We start from the raw sequence: 16701 nt of genomic DNA, 5'->3' as shown, positions 1-16701 counted from the left end.
TTCCAATTAAATTCCACTCCATGTTTCTTTTTTTTCTGAAACTATTTAATTCCTTTTCTAAGCCTCTGACTGTAGAAACTACGCTTATCAGCCTTTATAAATCACATTATGTGACACCAATGCAAACAGCATTAAACTAAATTAAGGAAACAGGAAGAGTCACAATGCAATAACATGTTTATAAATATTCACAGGCAGCTGTTCCCCATATTCACCCTTAATAATACATTTATAAAATAGAAAATTTCAAAAAGCAAACACAACCAGTTGGTTTCCATCAATATTAAACTCAAATACATTCAACCTCTGACATATTCAAAGTACTGTTTTGTGTACAGTGCTTCATCTGATCAGTGGACACAGGGCATCTTCACTCTTCATAAGGAGCCTAATTTAGGCTTAAACAGTCCACTGATTGGTTTCCTTACATTTCCAGAAACAGTACTAGAAAAGTACAGAGCAAACAGTGAAACCCAATCCACCTACAGATCTACAAACATCATGAAATTGAAGGTCACCAATGTTGCAGCATACAGGTGTTTCTATTTTGGCCATTCATATTCAGCAAGTCACTTTTCAACATTAAAAAAAATCCAGTTCACAATCTCATGTTGAACTCATAGTCTCTGAAATAGCAATCACAAAAGATAGTTAAGGTTCAGTCACGGACTGTGTATAAATAAAATGGGGGAGCAATGGAGTCCATGTTGTTCTCCACAGTAAGTTCGCACAACTTGAACTGTGTTTTACTTGGGGTCCTCAATGGTCCCTTTGCTGAGGTCGGTCATTTTGGGGTACTTCACCTTCTTTTGGTCCAGTTCATTCTGTGCCCAAAGCAGGAGTTTCAGGAGTTTTGCGAGCTTAGGCGTTGATTCTCTATTCTCATAGTCCAGCACTGCTTGATTCACCTCACTCCACACCTATAAAAGGCAGTTTAAACAATTATTAAAGTAGCCAAACTAGCCACATCTTCTGTTTTTGGGCAGTCTACTTCTGATATTATTTTCTTGTTTAATGTCCATCCTATCCTATTAATTCCTATTCCAATTCCTATCATTTAGAATCCTTTTACTTTCTGACACTCGACATTACAGTAGCCCTATTTTACCATACTGTATAGTTTGGTAGTCATTGAGTCATGTTCTCTAGTCTATATATCACTATGCATACCTGCATGGCAAATAAAAGATAATGTAACTGAAGGGACCCATCAATAAACATGCAAGTAAATATCCATTCAATAACCTGACTAAGAAGCTGGAGACGCAAGTCACTCACTTTCTGCCGTTGCATCATGTTGAGCAGATCGCCAAAGGGAGACTCCTCTGGGTTGTCAAAAGCCAGCAGAGCCAGAGTGCGCTCCATCTCTGTCAGGCACTCACGGCTCTCCTCGCCCTGCTCCGCCAAATGAGACTGAGCAAACTCCAGTGCAGCCTCCGTCTCCCGCAGACGTATCAGCTCAATCAGATGCTGCTGCTGCATGAAGGAAAAGAGTGGGGTCACTACTGGGGACAACATCACCCCCTTTCAATTCATGACAGTTTTTCTCCCAGTTGTGAATGCTGTTCGGTTTGTTCAGAGTAAACGTTTGGACCTACCTGGAGATGGAAGTAAAGGTAACGGTTTGTATCCAGTAGTTCTGGGTGGAGGCTGTTTAACAAGGCAATGGCTTCTTGAATTTGCCCCTTCAGGATCATCTCTCGAATCTTTATCCTCTCATCTAGGGAGTCCAAGTCTAGGGTGGGTTCGATTCCTGACTCCATGCGAAACTTCTCTGCAGCTTCCTTGAAACCCTCTGATGGACACAGTAACAGCTTCAATCTCTAATTTCTTTTGCTGAATGATAAAAATCAATCATTTATCCTCCATGGTTAAGAAAATATACCTGTCACGAGGTAATTCATGATGAGTTTGTTCATATCTGCTCGCTGAATGTGAACATTGTTGATCTTCTCCATCCACTCCTCTCTAGTCATATCATCCGGCTTGTCTGCATAACTCATTGTGATGTGTCCTGCACTGATAAAAGTTTGCGTGGTTTAGGCCCTGGTGATGTATCAAACATACAGTTGCGGTTGCCTTCCAACCATACGGTGAACTCAGCATGATGAAACAAGTTTATGTCAATCGTCGTATTGAAATTGGGTTAACAGCCAAAGGTAATAGCAGAAATTACGAAAAGCTTAGTTTACAGTGTGCCCCATGCAAACCGAAAATCATTCCAGGTTGTGAAATACAATCACACGTGAAAGAGAAGCGAGTTCGTGGTTTAGAAATAAAGTTAATCACTGATATAATAAACATAACGTAGCTATTCACTGTCAAATCTTTGCTTTGAGACTACAACACCAGTTTACACCGGAAGTCCAAATGTTCATGGCCCTTATCGAAATCACAACATTGAAGCCTGTGGTACAACAGAGGTAGTCAAATCGCTAAATTGACTAGAATTGGTTGTTGTTGCTGGTTTAAGAAAGCAACCAATTAAATCATGTTGTGGTGCAAATATGGTGGTTGTGGTTTAAACGACTATATTGAGCTATTAGCAGCTAAAATTATGTATACGTACCTGAAAATGTTTTCTTCAGCTACACAGCAGGGCCGTATCCAAACACTCGCGAGACTTGCACACGAGATTTAATCACTGCCATATGATTGGTTCACGTAACGTGTATTTTGCTCAGACAAAAGGCGTTTTTTTTTATTATAGGGGTGTTTCTATTTTTTACAGGCTATGCAGTGTTTACATTTTTACAGGATTCACAGTTCCAAGAATGCTGGAACTTTGGTCTATGATAAGTGCATACTGATCAGCATCTGACAGTATTATTGTTTTTCTTTAGTCAATCTCTCCTTTAAGTTTTTTTTTCGTAATTATATATTTAAACTGCACAATAATTAGTTAATCGTAACTTAACATTATAACATGGTTATTCTTAATATGCTTATCTGGATTTTATCTGTACGAGCTTGCGTCATTCTTCAAAGCTTCCCTACGTCAGTACGGAAGGGGCAGGGCGATTTCATTCGGATTGGATAAACTGAATGTGTTATCGGTGCTGTAAGGATACATGAATGACTGAGTGCTTCTTGGGATGCAAGAATACTTTGTGTAGTTTTCTCATAATAGACAATCTATCAAGACACTGTTCAAGGATACCCAGTAAACGGTAAGCAGGCGCATCAGCGCACGGACTAAGTAACGTCACGTCTTAACACTGTCACAAGCTAGCGTTAGCTTTCAGTTTAGCTGCCCTTGGATTAATGCTGCTAACGTTAGCCACTATAGTTTTACAACAGTCGTACCCGGTGCTAGCTAACTTTGGCTTGCTAGCAAACCAACATGGATGCTGAATGAGTTGTTCTTGCAGAGATTAGCCGCCTTAATTCCAACTAGTCTACTATCGCTCCTGTGCACCATTGCTGGATCATGACCAAAGCGATTGAATTCGCAAAGCACGATACCTATTTGCATTTTGTCATCAGGAATCTAATTTAACGATAAGTAGTTAAGTTAGTCCTTGATAGTTCAAGTCTCCGATATATGATCATCAATTGGTTGATGCCTGTTGGGTAACGTTAGAATCTGTAACCTTAGAACTCAATCTTTTTTTAAATGAACGTTAATCTCTGTTCACCTACTCAAGCAATGTAATATATAACACTAGATGGAGTTTAATTAGTGCTTAGTTTGGTTTGATACACTTCTTACATTATAAAATGATGTACCTACAAGATAACTTTGACACCGGATTATGTGGTTCCAGAACTGAACATGTCAAGTAAACCATACCACAGTAACCACACATGTGCGATCGGTGTTATAGAGCGGCAAGTGAAGTTTAAGAGCAAGCATAATGCTGCTAGTTGTCTCTTATGAGCTAGTCCCGATGGTTGTCAGCAAAGTCACTCTAATAAGGGGAAATTGTGTATTGATAGGGCACGATAGTAACAGAAAGCTTGGTTTGATTCCCAGGCGATGATAACGTCTTTGCTGTGTTTTCAGACACGTTGGATAAACGTGTTTTTCTTGTAATTCCAATGTTACAATATTCAGAACACATTATGAGCACGAGAACGTGTTTAAGATATGTCCCGTTTAATGATTAGAAAGGGTTACTTGGTTTAAACCCCTGGCACAAATGTGAGTCATTCGGATGACTCGGATCATTTGGGATGGCATGTCTAGTGAGGAGTGATCGTCACAGTAGATAGACCCCACAGACGGTTGTTGTCATGTGAATTTCTTACTCCACTCTGTGAACTAACACCTTACTGTCATCTCGCTTGGTCATGACAGCCTCTTCCTATTGCTCCTTTTTCCATGCCAAGTCAACTGCAGCCTTGAGTTTATTCTTTGATAATAACTTCTGGATAATCTGCACAGGTATAAAAGGAGTTGTAAACAAAATCACATAAAAGTAAACTTGGACTTTATTTTAAAAGGTTTCTCTGCGCTAGTGATCAGTGATCACATTGTCTGGTCTATCCATAGACTATATACAGTCTATGGGTCTATCGCTCTACTCAAACAAAGACTGAAGGATGAAGCCAGTGGGCAAAATTCATTCCAAAACCTTTCAACAACTTTCTCAAAAGCATTTTTAGATATAGCCTATTCATACCACATTCTCTAGCCTGGTCAGTGTTCCCTTATATTATATTAAAATTACATATTAGTCAGTTAAGAAAAGCTTAAAGTTCTGCACTAAAATGATTGTCATGTAAGAGGGCATCTGTAAAGTAAAATAAATGTATGCACAGATTAGCCCATGATTTCAGGTATGGAATGAGTATGGTAGCTGCTGGCTAATGTGTGTTTTTCATAGCAAGACAGGGGGCATTGAGGGGCAGCCTGGTCATGTTAGGATGGGCCTCTCAAAATATGTCCTGTCCAGTCTATTCTTATTGAATTTACATAACTCTGTTATCTCATCCTTTTTGTAAGCCCAATCAATTGAATACTTCTTCCATCCCTTAAATTATTCTCTCTCTCTCTCTCTCTCTCTCTCTCTCTCTCTCTCTCTCTCTCTCTCTCTCTCTCTCTCTCTCTCTCTCTCTCTCTCTGTCTCTCTGTCTCTCTGTCTCTGTCTGCACACGCAGAGCAGCTGTATTTACTTTCACTGTAGTTGTAGCTCTGCTATTGTGTCTATAAGCTTATATGACAGGGTTGAAGGGGAAGCCCTTTTTACAGTATAGTATACTCCCACCCTCTGACTACCCCCTAAAAGACAGATGGGATGTGTCCCGCTCATGTTTGAGATGCCTCTGTAAACTGCCTGTTATCAGTCACCACTGATCACATGACACATTTACAATTAATTTTGGATCTCACCTGTAGTCTTACGTTGCCATAGCTGACCTTAGACAGTTGTTCTGGTGTTAGCCTAATTTTTTTTATCAACCCATCATGAGATCTACAGGTTACTACATTCTCTCCAAGCATCCTTCCCGGTGTTTGTTGTATACATGCGGTTTGTTATTTGTGTTGTTTGATCTACTCCTTGCAGTGACCTAAGGCCATAGTTAAGTTGAACTGATCTGCAATGTCCCTGAAGAGGGCTGAGTTAGTCACAGGTCTGGGCTTCTGCCGTTTCTGTCTGTTGTTATTCTTTTTTGAGTAATGAGTGTTGATCAGTGTTGCCACATTCACTGAAATCCACCTCCTTGAGACGCATTTTGTTTGTTGAGATGAGATTGCCAGTGCTGTCAGTCTGTGTTTGTGCTGGCATTGTGTTTTATGTGTTGATGTGTAATGATGATACTTAGAGCCTTGTCAGTGATGATTGGTGATTTACTTTGATGTAGCAAGCTTGCCCCCAAGGCTATCGCTATATGTCATTTAGTTGTAAATGAAGATTAACATTGTTTTAGTCCCCAAATAAAGTTTACACTCCGTATCATTCAAATTTAGCCACTGGGTTGTCGGAATACGGGGGTTGTCCTTTAAGGGTTTTTGCATCTAGTGTTTAGCCTATGTTTTCTCTGAGTATTGTTGGGTCTTCTCTATGGGAGGTGAGTTCTGTAATTCTGTTCATCTGGGTGTCCTGTTTTATGAGACAGAGCTGTGAGCTGCTTCCTTCTCTTGGGGTATCGTCATTGAGGAACCCTGTGTTGTAGCCACGCCAGGTCAGTCTGCCCCCTGTCCCCCTGTCACTCCCCCTGTCAAATGGCATCTCCGTCAGGGTAGCATGAAAGGAATAAGTGAGCAAATATGTGAGGTGGCAAAGATGAGTGGACAAAGGTTTGCGTGAGGCATGACAGCACCAGCACGGTTTGTGTGTGTTGTGTACCAGGATGTGGAAGGCACGCCTGCAGAACCAGCATTTACATTTCAACAAGGCTTCATTGTAACAATAATCTTTGACCTCAGATGCCATTATGTAGGTCTATGTGTTCCCAGTAGCACTGAAGCTGAGATGTAGCCTATATGAAAGAAGTGGCATCATATAATTAGTCTTGATGCTTTCAGTGCTCTCCTCACAGTGATCTTCAATGCAGGGAGATTAAGTGGTATGAGCTGCTAGATGGATTAGTGCCTGAGGAAATTCCACAGAAGTATATACTGTCTTCCAGGCCTAAGGTTGAAGTCATTCAGGAAAGCTTAATGTCAGACACTGGGATGTCAGATACAGTAATAACAATAAAAGAGTCCCACATTAGTTTCCATCCTGTCCTGTCCCTTCAGGCTTCCTCACTTTTCGTATAGGCTATCACACATGCAGTGTATTACAGGAGTGTTTTGGTGACTTGTTCTCTTGAATTAAAGCAGTGGTTCAAGGGGTTGTTTGTTTGGCAAAAAGAATACCTTACAACATGGCAGGAGGGTTTTTTCCCCAGGAGTGTCTGAGCTCTTGAGAGAGATGCAAAGTGACCCCACACATCAGCTGAAGTTATGGTCAGTCTCTTGGGAGAATGGGTAGAGGGAATGATGGAGACCTGGAGGGGGAGGCAAGGATGAGAGGCGAACAGATGCTCAGTAGCACAAAAGGAGGACACAGCTGGAGGTGTATACTGTGTGTGTGAGAGAGAGTGTGTCTTGTTCATGTGGAAGGGGGAGGAGTGCTTTGTGAAGGCCTTTCAAAATGATGCTTGCTAACTTCATCACCTATTAGTCATCACGCCCATAACCATGAACCACGTCATCACAAATTCCCAGTCACTGTATAGGCCTACGCTTCCCTGAACTCTCAGTGGAGCTGTCTGATACTGCTCACCTCAGCAACCTCCTATGCATCATCACACAATCACTAGTTACCCTAGCAACATGATGCTGATGCCTAGCTTGAAGCTCGATTAAAGCCGATTGTTCTCATCAGGTTTTTTTTTTTGTCCCCCGGCTGAGTCAGTAACACTGGTCCTCTCGCATCAGGCGGATCAGTCTGCACACAGACTCGCCTAGAACAGGCAGGCTGATTGGTTTGTGACATCATGTCTGTCACATATTATTGATTATTCATAGGCTCACTTGCGTTTTTGCTCTCAGGCTTGACTGGACAACACCCCCCCCCCCCCTACACACACACACACACACACACACACACACACACACACACAGCAGCTGTTTTAGTGGTGCCTGGCTACCCCCAACTCTTATCTCCCTCACACTTGTCCATTAGTCCATCGAATCTGCGTGGCTGGCTGCACAGGGTTTTTTCAGCCATTTTGTGTCTACTTCCTTCAACCTAAAGAAATTGGACAAATTGGATTTGTCAGTGTGCTAATAAAACCAATGAGTGTTGTCCTACCATATGGAACACATGCAATAGTTTGGCATTAAACACTGAAAGCTTGAGTTTTTGTTTTGAAAAAAACTTGGCTCATTGGGCATATGAGTTAGTTTGACCAGGATATTTCTGAGGCAAAAAGGACGAGTATCTTTCAGTAGAGTTTGTCTCCGAACCCCTCTAGCTGTGGCCTTGTTTTCAGGCAGTGTTCTCACCATTTTTTCCCCGCCCTTATCTCTTTGCATGCCTGCTCTTGGAGTAGTGAAAAACCACCCAGCCTAATTAAGTTACCAATCATTACTTGTCGGGCCACTCTGTTCCTCATGTAGTATATGTCATACACCTTTCATGGAGACTGTAGTAGGGACATCCTTTTGTTTTTGACTGATCCATGGCTGGTGTTCCAGTGTCTAGCTCCATCAGTAAACAGTAGAGAGTCTCGAACGAGGTCACAGACAGCCAGACATCTTCAAGCGGCCTCTGTGGTCATGCCCAAGGGTATGTTCCAATCAGGCAGATATGGGCCAATGGCACGCAGTGTATCAGGTTCACAGAGAGAGGCATCACAAAGAGCTGATAGAACCTGACTTATCACAGACTGGGCTGACCAGAACTGCCTGAGAATGACTAGTTCAGGGGATAAATGGATATTAGAGAGAAAGAATGAAAGGTAGGGTAGAGGGTAGTGTGACACTACCAGCCAAAACCAAATTCCTTGTGTGTACCTGAAATCACTTTGTCAAATAAATCTGATTCTGATCAATCTACTGTAAGGGAAGCACAGGACAGGAGGGAGTAGATGACTAGCCAGCTACATTGAGGATGGAGGGGGAAAGTCACATGAGAGCAAGTACCATTGGAGGAACAAGGAGTGGGAGTGCATGCATTCAGAGCTAAATTAATGACTTTGGGGCATATGAGGGGCACATCATGGAGGTAAAGTTAGAACGTCCATATGGCACAAGCTGAGTCTGTGTGAGTTGGGGGGGGGGGGGTGACCATAATGTCTGCATTGCAGAGGGGAACCCTGCGTGTAATCAGGCTTAGCGTCATTCCTCAGTCGGGAAAGGAGCTCGGCCTGTCTGATCAATGCGCGCACACACACACACACACACACACTGAGAGAGTGAGAGGTTGCAAAAAATGGGAAGAAAACAAGGGAGGACAAAACAAGATCATGAAGCAATTAATTTCTCATGTGACTTCCTCAATATTTCACCCACTTCATCTGCCTGCCTCCCTCCTCTATGGGCAAACGTTAGCCTGCACACTACAGCATGGACGCGGTGAGTTATTTGCGGCCCTTCCAACGTGGAGGAACGACTGCTGTGAGTGTCCACTGCCTGCCGCCTCCCTGCGAGCAGAAATAGCCCCCTCAGGGCGGAGGCGCCACACAGCTCACGCTAATCTGTTAATATCCTTTGACAGCGAGGCGCAATTAGACACAGGACGGGGGTGGAAGGCCTCACACCACCTGACGATAGGTGGCAGAGAGAGTGACACCGAGGCAGGAAGAATGCGACTGTGTGAAGTGCACTTTTACTTTTGCGTGATGTAAGCTTATGGCTCAGTCAGGGTCTGTCTGGTAGAGGTTTGATAGTTTTAGAAGTTTGGTGCTTCAGTTCCACAGACCATCTTGAAAGAACATTTGCTGGCTGCCATATAAGTATATCATTTCACTGCTTACTTCACCTTCAACTGTCATTGGGGGAGTAGCAGTGGCTGCGGACCATGTTACTTTCCCACTGATGCATTACTGATGTTTCATTATTATAACTAGTTGTATAATGAAGACTATACCAGCTGTTCTCAAATATGTCTTCTGTTTTTTCAATCAATACTGTTCAGAGCATACTGATCAAAAAGGCTTACTTGATCTGTATTATTCATAAATGGTCAATTTATCCTATGTTTGAATAACAAAAATTGAAGATTTGCATAAAGATACAGTAATAGGCCAGTTTTATTTAATCAAAAATAAGGGACAAAAGAAAAGGGGGGAAAATTGACATTGCCACATAGACTTATGGTTTTGTAAAATTTGGATCACAAATTATTTTTCATATTTTAGAGGTGCACTTTTCAAACCCTGATGCAGTTTTCTATTTGTTTACCTTATTGAGATACCTAAATAGGCTCTCAGAAAGCATTAAATATTTCAACAGCCTGTGTCAGTTACAAGTAAGTTGTTCAAAGGCCTAGGCCTAAACATGGCTGAGACAAAAGGGGGTCTGCTAAAACCATGTAATGTCATCTTGACCAAATATTTTGATTTTATTACATACCGGTATTCTTTGTACCAGTGTGCAAGATTTTAAGATTAAAGTGTGCGTGTGCGTGTGCGTGTGCGTGTGTGTGTGTGTGTGTGAATAAAGACCTGCAATGGGCAGGCACTAGTTAAATCAGAGACTATTTGTTTATACGGTATTACATTTCACCACTAGGCAGCTCCACCTGTCATTTTCGGTATGAGCACACCCAGTGACTGATGTTTCTCTTTGTCTGTCTCTCTCCCTCAGTCTGTGGCTGTGGTAGGAGAGTGAGCGAGTGAGTGATGGCGGACCAGCAGAAGCAGCGCTCTCTCTCCACATCGGGCGAGTCCCTGTATTTGGTGCTTGGCGTTGACAAAAACGCTGCACCTGAAGATATCAAGAAGTCCTACAGGTGACTTAAAATCCCACAGGATGGCCTATCAAGGCCCTTATTTTGTGTCAGAGTGAGGAACGTTTTACCTCTGCCCCACTCTCCATCCACTGTTTATCTTTCTCAGTATGTTAACTTGAGACTCAGGTGTAAAGACACTCTGGGTAATCAATAACACTAATGACTCAATTATCCAGATAAATAGGATGTATTGACCAGAAATGGTCAAAAATGCCCAGGCAGTAATGAGGTAAACATACAATGAGGATGGATAATAAGTTATTTATGAAGATCCACAAGGGGGCAGAAGAGAGCTGTGATATAAGATGCTTGTTTGTACTGTATTGTGTGGAGTGCCATTGGTTATCTATACTGTTCACTAGACTTTGTTTGTGTGCGTGCGTGCGTGCGTGTGTGCAGGATTATTCAGACCATTTATGTACTGTCTAATTTATCTTGCCCAAACCGCCTTTTTGATATCATCATTACCCTTTCTCAGGAAATTAGCGCTAAAGTATCACCCTGATAAGAACCCAGACAATCCAGATGCGTCAGAGAAGTTCAAAGAGATCAACAACGCCCACGCCATCCTCAGCGACGTCACCAAACGCAACATCTACAACCAGTATGGTTCACTAGGACTCTACGTGGCCGAGCAGTTTGGCGAGGAGAATGTCAACACCTACTTTGTGCTCTCCAGTTGGTGGGCCAAGGTAAGCAGCAGGAGGGGCTGGGTATTGGCAGTAGGGAACTGGACCTGGAACAGTGAGATGGTGGAATAGTCTGAGGGGGGAAAAAAGATTTCCATAAGTGAACCTGCAGTTCCTCTCGTACTGAGCAGGATTACCATTGCACAACATATCATCAGTAGGGTATAACTAAACTGTCTCTCACCAGTATAAACCAGCTCACATTCCCTATTAGTGGGTGAACAATCCAACGCTTGGTGATTTTTTTTTTTTGTTTGTTTGTTTGTTTTTGAGGTGTGAGATATCATAGGTACTGTGTTGTCTACCCATCCCCCCCCCCCCCTTTTTCAGATTTTTTTTGTGGAGTTTGTAATGTATATTTCTGAAAAGAAATGGATTTGTGTGTCAAAGGATGTCTGATTGATTGTTCTTCTCTTGCGCCCCCTGTAGGCCTTGTTTCTCTTCTGTGGCGTGGCCACGGGCTGCTACTGCTGCTGTTGCCTGTGTTGCTGCTGTAATTGCTGCTGTGGCAAGTGCAAACCCCGGCCCCCACAGGACCAGGAGCCCGAGTTCTTTGTCTCGCCCGAGGACCTGGAGGCCCAGATGCAGGAAGACAGAGGTGAGGCCCACCACCCCACGACAGGCAGAAGTGTAGGACCCCAGAGGGTTATGGGATAGCGGAAAAACATCTGAGCTAACATTGAGCTCCAAAGTGTACAGGTCCAGAGGAGGGACTAGAGATTTACAAGTAGATAATGTAGTGATGGGGGGGGGGGGGGTAGGATTTTCAAATATGGTTGTCCTTCGCTATGCTGATGCTTGCTTCTACGTCAACCAAATGTTTTTTGAAAAACATATTATTTATTTATTGATGTATTTATTTATTTTCTCTCATGATTATTTACAGAATTATTGTCAATTATTGTTATGCAATCATAGATACTGTATCGTGTACTAAGATGTTGGTCACTGCACTGTGGTCTGACTATCATCCATGTCCATCTTTAGATGGTACCAGCCCCATCGTGATGCAGCCCTCCTCTGCCACGGAAACGACCCAGTTGACATCCGACAGCCACCACTCCAGCTACCGGACCGACACGGGCTACAACTAGCACCAGTCTAGAACCTTTACCCAGGCCTTCTACTCCCACTAACTCCCACTCCTGTCCCCACTGCCTCCGCCACCCTTAAAACCCACTTCCCCAACCTGGGACGAGCCACCATGCTGGGGGGTTCTGGAAGAGGAGCAGCCCAATCAGACACTGGAAATGATGCGCTGAGAGAGTGAGGGAGAAGAGGGAGAGACTGAGCGTGAGGATGCCAAGTAGTCTTCATCTGCTTCCGCACTGACAGCAACACATATCGGCGCCTTTTTGGAAGGAAAAAAAGGAGAGAGGCTTCTTTTGTTGTTGTTGTTGTTTTTGTCTTTTTTTTGTTTTTGCCTTTTACCTCCTGTCGTTCCAGATTCTGCTGTCATCCCTCTACCACCCATTCAGCGTGCACACACACACACGCGCGCACGCACACACTCACTATGATTTTAGATTGTAGTATTTAATTTACAAATCAAGTTTGTGTTTTTAATATTTATGTTTTATCCTTTTACTATGTCAGTATTGTTAGGTTCTTGTGATGTTCCTTTCCATATCACTCTTCATGGAGCCTCAGCACTCCATCTGAGAGATGTCTGTCTTGTCAGCAGTGCATATCCTGCACATGTAGCGCTTCCTCTAACCTAGTCTAATGCATATTCTCCATGAAGCCAGACAGTAAGTCCAGCAGGAACTGATTATAATAATCATTATAATGACTATTAAGACTATTATGAAGATCATGAATGATGATGGTGGTGATGTAAATGATTTGTGACCCAGTTATTACATGACCAACACTCCAGACTGCACTCACATAGAAGGCAAATTCTACAAGTAGAATACACGATTACATCTTTACTTGGCACCTTCATGACATACTAACATACACTCAAATAAAATGAACCCTGGCTTCTCATTTGGTATATTTTCATTTTGGGAAAATAATGTTGATCATTCTGTAGACTTTGGACACACACACACACACACACAAACAGCCTCCCTTTACTAGTCCTGTCCTGTTATCTCTCCAGCTGACCTGTTATCTCTCTTGCATACCTGTAGTAGAGATGAGAAATGAAGTAATACAGTAAATCCCAAACTCAACATGTTCTGGAGCACTTCTTGTATGTGCAATAGTATCATTGATGTGTAGGAATTAGATATTCAGCGGTTCTGAGCTGTCATTCACCTTATGTGGACTGATCATCATATTGCCATACTCACTCACACAAATCAACTAGTCATGGCCAAAAGTAGCTGAGCTGATTATACTGTTATGCTGATATGCTGTCAGTGAGTAACAAAAAAGCCAAAACGACAGATGTCCAGGTTGACCATTGCCAGTCCATGTTAGCCAAGCTTACCAGCCTTCTAGCCACCCATCCTACTCCCTTGAACACACACACACACACACAAAGACTACTGTTTGTAGATCCTCTGTATTAACCTTATATGTGCACCCACGTTCAACTCCTGTGTGCAGGTTGTACTGTAGGTCTGGTGTGCTGTTGAAATCTGGAGCTGTTGTACCAACACACTACTGTTCCTTTGTAAGTGGGTTAGTCAGGGATGGCATATAGTGTTGAGGTGGGGGGATATAGGGGCGAGGCTGGAATCTAAAGCGTGCATGAGTATTGTTGTGTTCTTCCTTATATGTCTCCTGGCTTATAGTCTGCAGCACAAACACATGTGCACTACTGAAAGGGTGAGGCATTTGGTGTTGTTTGTGGTTGTTGTTGCCTTCTCTGCTGAAGTTGCAGTCGGATCTGTTGCAGTCAAGCCTACACGGCTAACACATTGGTCACACTGTTCATGTGTGCTTTGTGACTTCGGTTTTACTAGAGTGCACATTTGTTCAAAGCTGTTGTGTCTGACCAAAGTTTGCTGATGCGGTTTCCTTCTACTACTGAGACTACTGTGGCTTTGACAGTCTACTAGAGTTAGTAGAGTAAATTGGAAACTGAACTTGAAATCATTAAGAGTGAGAAGCCCATTTGCTATGTTGACATGCCAAATCATGAGCTTTCCACAGATTTACCGCCAGGCGTAATCTGTGCATGTGTGCTATTGATAACCTGTCTTGCTGTGTACTGCAGTGTGAGGCTGAGACGGATGCAAGAGAGCGAGAACACCACTGTATGCAAGCATGTGCTTGCTTCTCACCTGTTTCCATGCCAACAGGTGCTTCTCTGTTGCCATGTGAACAAGCGCTTCCCTTCAGATACTGCTGGAGAACATTTTGCCTTCCAACAAACCACAAAACGTGGCCTCCGGCTCATCGTATCTATGCATGTGTGACTAACAGATCACTGCTGGAGGCGGGTGTGCCAGTGGTGTTTTGCGGGTTATGGTGGCGGTAACTGTTGTCATCTCTTCCAGAGTGTTCTCTTTATGACTGATTGGCCATTCCAAATGTGTGAACTGGCACCACATCCCTGAGCTTGATATCTGCTTCATCTCTTTAGTGAGCTTATTTGGATGAGCTCACTGAAAAAAGTATATTCACTAGGTTTAATCTCACTGGACCTGTCATTAGGATTGCTGTCAGACTTAATTGCTGCAATCAGTATCTTGATTCTCTTGATCCTTCCTGTTGTGTTTTTACCTTTCTGTTAACTAGTATAGAGTTGACTGAATATTAAGCCACAGTTGAATGACTATGCCCATGGATTTGCACTGTTTTTATTTATGTGTTACTAGTTTCTTACTGTTCAGTTGCTTCCGCGTAGTTGTGTGTAGTAGACCTAACATACTTTTACGTTAAGTGCGTTTGTGTGTTTGTGTCTGCTGAAACAGGTGTTCCTCAACAAGTGTTGAAATGCAGATATTGATCAGTATTGCGGCTTATACTGTACCCATGTCCTATGCCCTCAACTTCCATAACCCCTGGTACTCCTCATCATCAAATGATCCTCAATCCTCTTCCTCACTGTCTTCAGCTCCCTCATACTCTATTTGTCTTGATAAAGCGTATTAACACTAACGTCAACCTCACAACTTCCTCCAAAGCAGTTCATTGGGGGATAGAGAAAATAATGAAGGAGAGGGGAAATAGTGAAAGATTTATTTTTTAGGCACATAAAAAATGCCACGGTCAGATTTCATTACTAAATATATGTGTGTGAGAGTTAAGTGCTTGTGTGTATGTGTCTGAATGTATATCTGTGTGCCGGGTGTGGAGGGAGAGTGGGGGGGTCAAGCCTTTTTTCGAGGAACCCCTATTGCAGTTGGAATTGTACTGATCCATTCCCTATGTCCTGTAAAAGCTCACAATGGGAACACTCTTAACACCCGTTATGACTATGACTATGTTTCCTATGTGGACCGAGGGTAGTGGTGTCCATCTCCTAATATTTATCTTTTTAAATGTAACTTACTTGTCATATTTGTTTTAGATCCCAGATCTGTCTGTGTGAGTGTGTGAGTTTTGGTTCCATGACCGACAGTGTTTCCTAAATTTTTCTTTAGTCGTAAAATTATTTATGTTATCTGTGTGAGTGCTGAAAGTTAATATACTGACAATCAGTGAAGCCAGGAATGTTAGGTAATATCTAGGGATACAGAACTTTTGTGTTTTTTTGTTTTGTTTTGTTTTTTAAGTGATCTGATAAGTCATACTACCATAGTACTCCCTAATCTGTTTTATTTTGCATAATTCAATTTAATTTAATAATACTGCAAACATCTCTGCTTTTGTTATAGTTTTAGACTAGAAATGTACAATTGTAGATTTAGAAAGTGGTAGTATATTTTGATGTTCTGGCATTAAGTTGACAAGGGAAGTTTTAGCTGTGTCCTGTTTTGTGTTTTTATTTTAATGTCATCTGGATCTCTGTGGATCGATGTCCTCTGGTTTAGTTGCTTGTGTTGCCTGTGACAAACAGTCTCATCACATATCCTTGTCTCTATGGTGACCTTTTGACCTGAAAATAAAGGCAAATTGTCAATGTGGACCTCCATACCAAAACTAGTCAAAATGAACCAAACAGTAAAACAACACAAGTACAACTTTATAATTGATAATGCTATATATACAATTTTATTTATTCTATTTTTCTTATGGTTTTAATGAATTACCATAGTCCAAATAGTGTGCATGTAGATTTTGGGAAGATGCTAGATTGATCAAGATCCTCATACTCAATGACTTTGTCAGTTGTATGTATTTTATCTTGAGAGAAAGCAGACGTTTCATTCTTTTTTGATGTTGTTCAAATAAATGTTTCTGAAATTAAGACTCTGGTCAGCCATTTTGTTTGTATAACAAAATGTCACTGCTCTTTTTTACCTCCACCCTTCCCAAACACCCCCAATGCACCACCACATTCATAATGATTCTAAGCTATAACATGCGAATACTGTATGTATCTGTATGGCTATGGTTATGGTCCTTGGCAGACACTTTTCTTCCCTGAAAAGTGACATACTATAAACATTATAATAAAAAAAATGTCAAAGTCAAAGTCTGCTTTATTGTCAATTTCTTCACATGTCAAGACATACAAAGAGATCGAAATTACGTTTCCTACTATCCCACGGTGGAGA

The 16701-nt window shown here is 42.1% G+C and overlaps 2 protein-coding genes across 3 annotated transcripts; one reads left to right on the top strand and one right to left on the bottom strand.

The window, feature by feature from the left end:
- Nucleotides 1-159: 159 nt before the first annotated feature.
- Nucleotides 160-2640, bottom strand: gid8b (GID complex subunit 8 homolog b (S. cerevisiae)). 2 transcript variants are annotated; one of them, XM_076277546.1, is made up of 5 exons: nt 2570-2640; nt 1886-2014; nt 1599-1795; nt 1279-1476; nt 160-920 (listed from the first exon to the last, which is right to left on the bottom strand). In XM_076277546.1, the coding sequence occupies exons 2-5, from the start codon at nt 2001-2003 to the stop codon at nt 747-749; spliced, it is 687 nt and encodes a 228-aa protein (XP_076133661.1). In that variant the 5' UTR covers nt 2004-2014; nt 2570-2640; the 3' UTR covers nt 160-746. The 2 variants fall into 2 exon arrangements, with proteins under 2 accessions (XP_076133661.1, XP_076133662.1); XM_076277547.1 differs by having other exon boundaries at nt 1886-2019; nt 2570-2613.
- A 383-nt stretch (nt 2641-3023) lies between these two features.
- On the top strand, nt 3024-16391 carry dnajc5ab (DnaJ (Hsp40) homolog, subfamily C, member 5ab). The gene is made up of 5 exons (XM_076275947.1): nt 3024-3170; nt 10247-10391; nt 10870-11083; nt 11510-11678; nt 12068-16391. The coding sequence occupies exons 2-5, from the start codon at nt 10282-10284 to the stop codon at nt 12172-12174; spliced, it is 600 nt and encodes a 199-aa protein (XP_076132062.1). The 5' UTR covers nt 3024-3170; nt 10247-10281; the 3' UTR covers nt 12175-16391.
- Nucleotides 16392-16701: the final 310 nt, after the last annotated feature.

This window comes from Alosa pseudoharengus, unplaced genomic scaffold (genome assembly GCF_046254945.1).
Source record: "Alosa pseudoharengus isolate Yale_2024_CS ecotype anadromous, Long Island Sound unplaced genomic scaffold, YU_APseudo_1.1 YU_APseudo_1.1_scf_9, whole genome shotgun sequence".
NCBI classification, from domain to species: domain Eukaryota; kingdom Metazoa; phylum Chordata; class Actinopteri; order Clupeiformes; family Clupeidae; genus Alosa; species Alosa pseudoharengus.
The sequence above is the reverse complement of the archived record's forward strand: the minus strand, read 5'-3'. Positions and strand labels throughout refer to the sequence as shown.